This window comes from Ambystoma mexicanum, chromosome 1q (genome assembly GCF_040938575.1).
Source record: "Ambystoma mexicanum isolate Mex_15411 chromosome 1q, UKY_AmexF1_1, whole genome shotgun sequence".
Taxonomy (NCBI): Eukaryota; Metazoa; Chordata; class Amphibia; order Caudata; family Ambystomatidae; genus Ambystoma; species Ambystoma mexicanum.
Window position 1 is genome coordinate 1,344,263,812 of NC_090922.1, and position 12,062 is coordinate 1,344,275,873.

Sequence of the window (12,062 nt, forward strand, 5' to 3'; positions counted from 1 at the left end):
AGATACGCTAGCCACCATTTATGCGCCTAACTCGGAGCAAGATGCGTTTATACAGCAGGTGTTGAAAAAATTGGAAGGATTTGCCAAGGGAGAAATTATATTATCAGGCGACCTCAATATAGCTTGGGACCCGGGGGAGGACAGGAGCGTGGGAACGGCGGGTACTCTGGGTAAACCCATGAGAGAATTGTGTGAGAAAATAGATAGGCTCTCACTGGTGGACGCCTGAAGGGAAAAGAGGGGAGACACTATAGGATATACCTTCTTCTTTCATGTACATAGAACCTCCTCCAGGATAGCTTATATATGGCTTTTGCTGAATTTGCTGGTGCTGGTTGTAGAGATTGAAGTTGGTGCAATTTGGTGCAATAGCATTATCAGACCACGCCCCCATAACTTTGAAGGTGAGGAGAAAAGACCTATCCTCCGGGTTGTGGAAGTGGAAATACCCTACTTACATATTCCAATATGAAATACTGAGGGAGGAGATATGAGTTGGTATAGAGGAATTCTTCCAAGATAACAAACAGGGGGATACCGAACAACACATGAGATGAGATAATAAGAACAATCTGGTGGTAGTGCCAACTCTTATCATAGTTATTTTAGTAATGGCAGCACTTGACTTTAAGAACCATCTTATTGGTATTGATAGCACTCAGGCATAGTATTAAATGTTGTAGTGGCCCAAACATATTTACAGTGGGTGTTTAGGCTTAGTGGGGCACAATCAAGTGTTTTCTTTCATATGCTACATGATTGTTTTCTGTATAACCAATCTTAGTATTGGCTCCACGGTGTTTTATTGGCACATATTGAAAACTAATGACCCGCTCTGTGCAATGGCCAGAACCTGTCCTATTGTGAAATGTTGCCCTTTTTGGGCTGCAGCTTGGCGTACAATGTAGTAGCTCGAATGGTATTTTTTATTCACTGGCACAAGGAGTCTGATGGGCATTGGATACTGTGATGAATCTGATGATGTCATCACTCCTTTCGCAGAAGTAGCCTCTCTACGGCAGCCGCTAACCGATCCTGACCCTGGCGGTGGTTATGCGAGGGAGGATCACATGAGGGGAGGTGACCTTCAGAGGGACGAAGAGGCATCCTCAGATGAGACATGGGGCCTCATTATAACCCTAGCAGTAGCCGCCGCTGGAGTTGCCTTTTTTCCGGCGACCAGAAATTGGCAATTACCGGGTCATTACGGCCTTGCCGGAGCCGGTATTTGCCCATTCATGGGCACCAGAAAAAATTGTTCTCCATTCCCATTGAGCCCAGCATTTAAAGCCACAATTAGCGGAAAGATTATAGCGTAGAAAGACGGAAGAGATACAGAGAGGAGACTCTTGGAAAGGGAGTTATAGGAAAAATTGAAACAGGTCATGTCCAAGATGGGGGTTGGAGCTAGTGGAGAAGTCCAGAGAGAATACAGGGCCATAAGGGGACAATTGGAAATTTCGCAAACAAAGGCAGCAGAACGTGCACTGCTGTACTTTAAACAGAAATATTAGGTAAAGCCAAACCAGGCAGACAGTTTTCTGGCTAGGTTATTAAGGAAGGAGGAAAAAGCTAGAACCATACTAAGAAGTGAAAGTGAAAGGGGGAGGGGAGAGTTCTGAGTTATGGATATAACCTGTGCATTTTCGGCTTACTATACAGACTTATATAAATCTGATATTCCCCTAGAACAGACGCAATTAGAGTATTTGGAAAAATACGAACTTCCAGCACTATCTGAACAAGATAAACTGGACTTACAGCGAGATATTACGGTGGAGGAGGTCCGTAGAGCGATAGCAATACTACCAATGAACAAATCTCCAGGAGCGGAGATGGCTTTACGGCTGGCATTTATAAAACATTCAGGGCACAGTTAATTCCCCATTTGGTTCAGATGTTTAACAATTTTGGGAAAGCACAGAAAATAATGCCAACAATGAAGGAAGCTAAGGTGGTTTTGCTTTCGAAGCATTGGAAAGACCCGGCAAGTTGCAACTCATACAGGTCTATTGCACTAAGTAATAAAGATGCAAAGATCTATACAAAAATATTGGCATCCAGGTTGGACCATCTTCTGAAAATCATTGGCACGGACCAATTTGGTTTTTATAAGGGGCAGACAAACTGGAGATAACACTACTAGAATATCACACTTTATAGAAAAGGTCAATATAAAGATCACTCCGGCTTTCTTGATTGCTTTAGATGCAGGAAAAGCCTTCAATAGAGTGTAGTAGCAGTTCTTGTTTTCTACCATGGAGAAAATGGGTTTTGGGGATAAGATTATCTCAATGATAAAAACAAATCATTCTAATTTGACACTGCGTTTGATGATTAACAGATAATTATCAGGAGCAGTCAAGGTTTCTAGAGGAACAAAACAGGGGTGCCCTTTGTCCCCATTACTATATGCGATTCATTTGGAGCTGCTCTTGGCCACAACAAGGGAAACATCAGACATTGCAGGAATCCCATTTGGAGGCAAGCTCCATAAAGTAGCCGCATTTGTGGGCGATATGTTATTGACACTTATATATCTGGAAAGGTCAATTAGGTAACTGAATAGGGAATTGGCTAATTTTGGGTCTGTAGCAGGGTTGAAAATGAACACTCACAAATCGGAGGTCTTGAATTTGACGATACCGGTGGAGAAGGACAGGAACTTAAAAGGACGTTTCTATATAGCTGGGCAGGCAAGGCTATAAAATATTCGGGATCCAGATCGCTAAAAATATCAAATCATTATTTGCAGCAAATTATTCCCCCCTCCTAGTGACCACCAGGAAAATGTTATTAGATTGGGGTCCACGTACAATATCATGGATAGGAAGGATTAATGTTCTGAAAATGGTTATTCTCCTGAAACATTTGTACCATTTCATGACGCTACCAACAAAGTTGCCCAAGTCCTTCTTTCAAGCCATCCAAAGGCACATAGGGAAATTCATATGGAACAATAAAAATCTAGCATTGCACGACTTAATGGCTATGCCGAGAAATAGGAGTGGGATGGGGGAACACGACATCAGGGCATATTACCTGGCAGCACCGACCAGGGTAATTAGAGAGTGGCTAAAAGATGACATGCAAAAGGTGTGGAGATAAATGGACGAAGCGGTAGTGGAAGGACACCTCGAGGGGGTGCTTTGGAAGCCTGAGAGGGATAGATCACACAATATCTAGCACAGCATGATTGGTTTATGTGATTTTGATGATGGCAGGGGCACTGGTGATTGCTTAGAAGTGGAAATCAAGGGAGCGGCCTGCTGAGCATGAATGGGTGGGAAAGGTGTGGCACTTTGCAGCTTTAGAATGGGTATCTTACTCCCTACAAGGGAATCACCAGGGATTTGTGGCAGACTGGGACTTGGTACTGAAATTCTTACAGAAGGACTCCAAAGGAGTATGGTGTCACTGAGAAAGATGAAACCTTTGGGTCTGGTTTGAATGTTGGTACCATCCTTGGAGATTGAGGTTCTGTACAGGAGAGGAGAGCAATGTAATGGCGGGAATGGAACAAAAACTTTGTGGGAAGTTGGATGATTCATCATGTGGGGGGTAAAGAGACACGCATTGGACAGAGTTAGAACAAAAGGAGGGGTTGGGGATCTAGGGAGTTGCAAACATTTTAATGAAAATGCCAATAAAAACATATGTGAAGAAAAAAAGAGTCTCGTCCTTTCAGTTGATGATCTTAACTTTACCTTTCTCAAGATAAGAAGAGAGGAAAAAACGTTGATGGTGCTGTTTTCTTTTTGCTTGAAAAAAAACAAGAGAGCCGAGAAATCCTTGAGACTATAACCCATAAATAAATAGAGAAAACCGTAAATCATTTTGTGATACAGTTCCCAGGCCAAAATCCGCAAAAGGGTGATACTGGAAAGTCAAGAGGAACTCCAGGAATGGCTTCATCGAATGGCGTAACAGGGGCCCCTGTAGCCCCTCCTGTGCAGGGGGCCCTGCGACCACATGTCCTGGGAGGGTCCCCACCTTGGAGATATAAAAAATAAATTACAAAAATATATATATATATATTTTTAAAAAGCTTCTTGAATTCACTCTGCATTCATAAAGAAATTATTTCTGTAACAAAAATCCCCACCTCATTACATGGAAGCCTCTAGGCTGGAGGCCTCCATGTCATGGGGTGGGAGGAGCCCAATGACATCAAAAAGAAATGGTTTATTTTTGAAGTTACTCTGCCTTCATAAAGAAATTATTTCAGTTATGGTTCAGTCCTTAACGGAAATAATTTCTTTATGAAGTCAAAGTGACTTTAAAAAGAAACCATTTCATTTTGAAGAAATACGGCTCCTCTTAACCCCATGACGTGTGCTTGTGTGAGTGTATGGTGAAAGGGTGCACACTTAAATGTATAGGTGGCTGCCTCTATGAGTGTATGTTAATGTTAAAGGTATTTGTACCACACACTGTCACCACAGAGTGGTCCCAAGGTGCTCTGGCGAATCTCAAAAAGGGCGGGAGTGCTTTGGTTAGTAGGGTGTAGTGGGAATAGGAAAGTGAGAGTGTTGATGTCCTGTTGGCAACTTCAGTTCGGTTTGCACCATTCACTGAGCTTAAGTACGGTTTTCGGGTCGATGCAACTTCCCATTGTGCTGTTGTGCCGGGTTATTTGGTGTTTGTCTGTTGTTGCAATGTGGTGAAGTATGTGCATACTGCTGTGCAGAGAAGTGGTTGTGTTATTTTTCTGTATGAGAAGTGTATGCAGAAAGTTGAGGTTTTAGAGTTGGGTTAGCCGTTTTTTTCTTACCTTTTTAACTTTGCATTTCTACGCTCAACATCTATGATTAGCCTTGGTGTTTGGTGTTGTATTTTGTCTGCCTAGTTGGCACGTATGTTGAGGAGTGGCAGTTTCCTCTGTGTTACTCTAATGGTATGTGTATCTGGCTGATGCCGGCATGATCCCCCGCCCTGGGTTGGCGATGCTTGGGTTAGAGGGTTCTGATCACTCCCTGCCTGTCCCGTGGGGTGTCCTTACCTACTTAGGTTTCCTCTGTGGACTAGCTGTATGTGGACATGGGTTCTTGGGGTGTCCTCCCCACCCTCCAGTTAGGGAAGATTATTTTAGGTGTCATGGGTTACTCCTTGGGATTCTTGTTTCCCGCTGGGTGTATGCTTCCTAGTCATTTCCTTCTGGTTTCGAAGCAAAGAACCACATTTTGGGTAGTTTTCTGAACTCCAGATGATCCATTGTGTTGCGTATGTTTTTTGATAGGTCATTCCAGGTTATTGCTACCAGGTTAGAGAAAGATGAGCCCCCGAATGTTCTTTTATTGTATGGTTTTGGTTCTATGCGAATGTCGTTGCTTGATCCGAGTGGTCTTGTCGGATGGTAGACAGTTATTTTCTCATTTAGGAACTCTGCTCATTGGCCGTGGATTGTTCTGTGTGTTATGCACATCGTTTTGAACTTTATTCACAGTTTTATTGGTAGCCAGTGTGGCATTTTCAGAGATGGGGTAATGTGTTCTCTTTGTGGTAGTTTGAGCAGGAGCCAGGCCGAAGGGTTTTTGATGCGCTGAAATTTCTTAAATAGACTTTTTGGCATTCCTAGGTATAGTCTGCTGGCGTAGTCTACTCTATACATGATGAGTGCGATGATGGTGAGTGTTTTGTGGGTGAAAGAGAGGAATGGTAGGATCCTTTTTACCGCGTGTATGAGGAAGGAACATTTCTTGATTATAGCATTTACTTGTGGCTCAAGTGTTAGTCCACTCTCCATCAAGACTCCGAGGTTCCTTACTATCGTTGATGGAGTCAGTGCTGTTCCTAGTTGATATGGGATGCCATATCATATATCATATCATATCATATCATGTAGTGATTGTTTTCCATGCTTTTGCATATGATCATTATTTCTTTTTTGCCCGGGTTGAGTTTGAGGCTGTTAGTGTTCATCCAGCCGTAGAGTTCTTGTAGTCATTCTTCCGGTGTTATGTTTCTTCCTGTGTATCTTGTATTTTGCAGATGATCTGTGTGTCATCAGTATGTAGTTGTAGTATGTGAGGCTGTAGTGGCGTCAGGTATATGTGGAAAAACAATGGGGATAAGGAGGATCCTTGTTGTACTCCACAGGTAGATTCCATTGGAGTGGATTTGAAAGGTTTGATCCATATGGTTTCTGTTCAGTTGGTTAGGAATGATTTAATCCACAGTAGGGCTAGGCCGGTGATTCCTATTTCTTCCAATCGCCCCATGAGGATGTCATGGTTGACTGTGTCAAATGCTGCGGAGAGATCCAGAAGTATTAGAGCTGTGCTTTTGTCTGAGTCTGCATTAGCCTTTAGATCATCCCAGATTGAGAACAGTATTTTGTATTTGTTTTGTTTATTATTTGTATTGCGCACCAAACCCTGAGGTAACTGGGCGCTGGAAGTGCCTTTTACATTCCTCTCATCGGTCTGAAGCCTACTTGTGCTTGATCCAGCAGTAGGTGTTCTTCTATGAATTCTTGTGTTATTCTATAGACGTATGTTTCGAGTCGTTTCGTTGGGTATGGGATGTTTGAGATGGGTCAGTAGCTGGAGAGGTCCTTCATATTTCCTTATGTGTCCTTGAGGAACAGCTTGATGTATGCCGATTTAAATGATCTATGTACTTTACCTGTACAAAGTAATTGGTTGAAAAGGTTTCTGTAGTATTCCATGGGTGTTCCCTGCGCAAGGATTGATTTGTGTATACCTAGGGGGCAGGGAGCCATGGGGGAGCTAGCTTTGTTGCTATTGCTTAGCAGCTTGACAAATGTCTCAGCTGATATTTGGGGGAAGATTCAGAGTTTGTTCTGGCGATCCTTGGATGGCTGGGTAGGTTGCATGTTGTAGTTGCTTGGTCTGCTATGTATGAACTGTTGGATGTGCTGTTTTTTTTTTTAAGTGGTCTGTAAGGTCGTTGCCTAATTTCAGTGAAGGTATCGGTGTGTTGTTGCAGCCAGGGTTTTTTTTTTCATTTCGTTTATGATATTAAACAGATCTTTTTGGGTGTTTGAGCCTTGGTGATTCTGTTGTCATAGTATTTCTTTTTGGCCTTATGGATTTCCTTTATGTATAAGTGGGTTTGTCACTGTAATTGTAATTTCTTTACCAGGTCGTTATGTTTCCTCCATTCTAGTTCAAGCTTTCTGTTATTTCTTTGTATGGCGCTTAGTAGTGGGGTAAACCATTTTGCTGTTGCTCTCTTGCGTGATAGGGTGAAAGGTTTTTCCTTGGAGATCTTGTCTATTGTTCTGGTGATCCACTTGTACAGTATTTCTGATTTTCTGTCAAGGCCAACTTCATCCAGAGTTGTTGCCGGTGGTTTGTTAATTTTAAGTAGTTCTACTAAGTTGCTATTTTTGTTGGTCCTTCATTTTCTTTTCATGATATTCGGCAGTTTGTCTGGCTGTTTGGCTGTTAATGTGGCCAGCGTGATCACGAAGGGGATGATGACGTGGTCGCTCCAGAGGTTCTGTATTGGTGGCATCGTAGTGATGAGGATTTTGTTGGCGAAGATTGCATCTAGTGTATATCTCGCTGCGTGAGTTTATCCTTTGACTAATTGATGTAGTTTCATTGTCTTCATTTGTTTGGCTAGTGATTTTTGTGTGTTAGCTGTTTCTTCATCAAGCCAGATGTTGAAGTCTTCAAGGATTATCGGGTGTTCCTGCTCTATTGCTAGGTTGGTGATGGCTTCAGTGAAGGTGTCCACAAAGGTTGCATCGTATGTCGGTGGTCTGTGTACCAGGATGAATTTGAGGTATGTTTTGGGGTTTCTGTTAGAGAAACGATTAGGGATTCACAGTTTTTGATCTTAGTGGTTCTTCGGTTTTAATTTTATGCTATTGTCAGTCCTCCTCTTTTATGGAGTGCAATTTTGTAATTGTCTTCTAGCCATGTTTCGGTTATGAATAAGATGTCGATACCTCAGTCGCACAGGAGGTCGTAAACCTCTGTGGCATGCTTGGACATTGATCTAGCGTTGATTAGGTTGCAATGGATCTTTTTGATGTGGTTAGGTTTGTTTTTTCATCCTGGTTTTGTCTTGTGGTTGTTTAATTGGAGTGCTTCTGTGTTGTTGTCGTAGCAGTTGACTCCCTCCTTTAAGTCTGAAAGCACCCACTTATGGACTTCTGTGAGAATGACCAGTTTCCTGATACCTCTCTACCGTTCAAATCACTCCATTGGCATGCAAGTACTAAACCCACATCACAATTTATTTCAATTGCCTAAAAAATTATGCATTTGAATGCAGGTACCAACAGTGAAATGGTTTACTTCAGCCCCACAAGATTAGGGAGGCCGGGGGGTGCTGAAGCCCAGTCAGCTCAATGGTGTTGCTCTACTACTTGTGTTTAATGCCTTGATTACTTATTGGTAATCTTCATTCCTCCTAGCCTATTCTTCCTCATCCAGTACTTGTGTATGTGGCAGTATGCCTCATACACAAGTACTGGAATGAGGTAGAGGTACATGGAGTCAATGCCTGACTTAGCTATCAGCAATCTTCATGACTCCTAGTTCCACTCTTCCTCATCCCAGTACTTACCTATGAGGCAAGGATCCGCATACGTAAGCACTGGGACAAGGAAGTGGGACGTGGAGGTAATTCTGGGTCAAGGTGTTGATTTTGGAAGTTGGGGTGGGAGCGAGAGAGGATACGTGGGGAGGTGCGGGATTGGGCGATAAATCATAATGGACGTCCTGTCCATGCTATGCATGATATGTGGTATTAGTGGCTAGAGAGGCATTTTAGCACAGCCAGTCTAATAATTTCTTAGTTTGGCTTGACTTTTTTTTAACTGAGCCTTTCTGATAAAGCAGTCCTGCTAAGTGTAATTACATGGCTAGACTGGCATTTGGGTGCGGCCAGTCTAGCTATTTCTTACTGCGGCATGTATATTTATCTGGGCATCTGTGATAAAATAACCATGATAGGTGTTATTGCATTGACCTGCATTTTGGTGCAACCAGTCTAGGTATGTCTAAATGTGGCCTGGCATGCTTTACTGTAATGTTATTACGTGTCTACACTGGTCTACATTGTGCAGTCAGTTGGACATGTTTTCATTGTGGCATGCCATTTTTTAATAGCAAAGCAGTAATGTTCCTGTGCAATGTTAGTGACTTGCATATATTTGATTTTTGGCTTAGTGTTACCCAACAAAACAATTGCAACACTCTGGCTTTTTAGCCAATTTTGTTCTGAACGTGTGCTGTAATTGCATTAAAACACATAGGTATATCTTTCTCTTAGAGCAGTGTGCAGCATACCCCTGCAGCAGCATGTTTGTGCATATTGCGCAAGCGTGGTAATCTAGGCCGGCCCACAGTGTGGCGTGACCCATGATTTGTTGCCGAGTTGGGGGGGCACCCTCAGCATAGCTCGCAGGGGGCCCCCAAATGTTGTGTTACGCCACTAGCTTCATCATCTCAGTCAGGGCGATTAAGAAAGGTGCAAAACCCAGAGATTGCGAAAACTGCCATAAGGGAACTACAAACCTTGTTAAGAACTGTGAAAGCCATTGGGGAACCAGCTAGGAGAGGGAAGTCATTATCCTAGCCCCACAAGAACTTAATGTAACTATTTTCTTTTCTTTTGGGTTACGGTGAAGCCGAATTTGTATGGCACTTTTGCTTTAACCACCCAATAGGCGTTTGGATGGTTTACATCCAGGAGAAGGGAGTTCTTCTCTTGGATTACAAACAGTAGCTGGACTTTATGGTGTTTTGTTGTAGTGAAAGGGATTCTTTGTGACTGTGACGTGCCTTTTTGTTTGGACTCACACAGACTTCTGTACACGCACCCAGGTTTCTTTAGTTAGGTTGGGAAATCCCCTTAGCGTTAGGGATAGATAGGTTTGCTTTTTCATTTAATAAAATTCTATAGCAACCACTGTGGCACCACTTGGTCAGTCTCCGCATTGCCTGTCGCCACATGAGTCATCAAGGAAAGAATAAAGGTGGGGGAAACTCGATTTTGCTCTTTCATTTTTCCGCTCCTTCTCGTGGAAATGTAAACACTGCCTGCAAATACGCTTTACAACCGGCCTTTACAATGGATTCCTATGGGACCTGCCTGTTCTTGACCAGGCGCAAAACCGAGGTAGATTGCATAGGAATCCATTTGCTGTATGCATGCATGAAAATCTCATGCAGGTGCACAACAAAGCACACCCGTGAGACGGTGGAGGTGAGCACAGTGGAGCTCTTCTCTCCGCTGTATGTCAATGCTGTAAAATAAGGCAGCTGTTGTACACTGCTTATAATGAAGACAGGAGTTGCGGGGCTTGTCACGCTGTGTTTATTCTCTTATAGGTTTCATGCACAGTGCACGCCAAGTGCGTGCCTCAATAACGAATGCCAACGGGCCTAACGTGGCTTGGAGACTGCAGCCGTAATGTCCGTGTCCATGAGCGTGGGCCGCGGGCCCCGTTCTCGGAGGAGCCGGCGGGACGCACCTTATCGCGTCCTTGGCTCTTCCCGTAATGCGCGCGGAGCGCGCGGGGCGGAGCTATAGTTCGTGGCGAGATCTCGCGAGAGTGAGGGCTCTCGCGATATCTCTACAGCAGCACATTAAACGGAGGCATAGATGCATTAGACCTTCATTTAATGTGCTGCCTCACTTAAAAGTAGGCCAATATAGTGCTATCATCCCCCAATGACACCCAGCTGCCACAATTGGATTCCATATTTGTATATATCTGTAAATGCTGAAGATGTCTCGTGCTGCCTTCATTTACTGTTTCCACCTCCTTCCCCACCACCATCCGGTGAAATCTATTTAGCTACTATGTTGTGCTTATGTAAATCACCCAGCTGCGCGTCTGCTCCAGCCATCAATATGCCCTTTGTGGAGTGCCCCTTTGAAAAGCACGTTACATTTTCAATAAAAAAACACACATAGCCAAGTAGAAATACAAATACAATTTCAATTAGTGAGAGAAAGAAAGAGGAAGGGGATAGGTAAGGAATCTAAGGTATAAACCCCTGCATAGTTGGAAAAGCACCAGTATCGGTTCAACAACTGAATCACTTATTTCACAGACAATGTTCAGAGTTGTTATTACTCACCAGCTCAGCAATCGTTTCCATTTCTATAATGTGGCTTTAAACACATATTGAATTAACTTATTTAAGAACTAGCTAATCAATACTAAATATTTTAACAGGTGAAAACCGGTACGATCTTTGACAATTTCCTGATTGCAAATGATGAAAAACTTGCTGAAGATATTGCAAATGCAACATGGGGTGTAACAACGGTAAGCATGTGGAGAGTATTCACTACAGACACAACCTGTAGGCTTAGATTTGGTATTAACTGTGAAGAATTTAGTGTTTTGATTGTTTTCAATTGTTTATGGCCTACTGAACTGTTACTGAAATTTCAAAGCCTGTTAATGCGTTCAGTTTCATAGGGGCATGCTCTGATTTCCTGATCTACCCAAATCGCATGTTGTAGTTCATTGGTACTCCTGCATTCTGTTCTTTCTGTGGAGGCCAAATATTGACATGGATCCCCCACCAGAGATCCAGAAAACTGACATATCAGACTTCTATGTCTCTGTACATTTCCTTCTGCCTGCAATCCATTTTACTGATACATTGGGGCATGGAAAAATTGACTGATACATTTGGGACTTATGCAGAAGCTTTACATTGTGTATCGCCTCGGCCTTGAAGAGAAAATTTGTCGTCAAGTCTCTCCAGTGGTCATGCATCTTCTTGCTTCGTATGCCCATCAATGAACTGTTTTCAAGAAAAGTTATCAGCCGCAATTTGAAATTTGCTTCGATTTGCTTTTTTCTTTCGCCGCCCTCATTGTTTAAGTTGTTCCCAGTAGAGCCATTTACATGTAAGACTGTTGACAGCAACCTATAAAAGACCTCAATCCATCTAGAAAATATATATTCTGCTGCTTCTTGGTGTGCTGCATGAGCACCAGGTTTGTCTTTCCTTAGTTTCACAATATGGTCCTTGGATGGCGTGCTGCATGGGCATCAGGTTTGTCTTTCATTAGTTTCAGGACATGGCCATTGGATGGGTACCATGCTTGAGGGCACT

The 12,062-nt window shown here is 43.0% G+C and overlaps 1 protein-coding gene across 1 annotated transcript in view; it reads left to right on the plus strand.

Annotated features, from left to right (window-relative positions):
* LOC138547460 (calreticulin-like) overlaps nt 1–12,062 on the plus strand; it is a 281,960-nt gene that overhangs the window by 201,581 nt on the left and 68,317 nt on the right. The window contains exon 8 of the mRNA XM_069642212.1: nt 11,168–11,260. Within this exon, the coding sequence (XP_069498313.1) occupies nt 11,168–11,260 (93 nt within the window). The remainder of the gene's footprint in view (nt 1–11,167; nt 11,261–12,062) is intronic.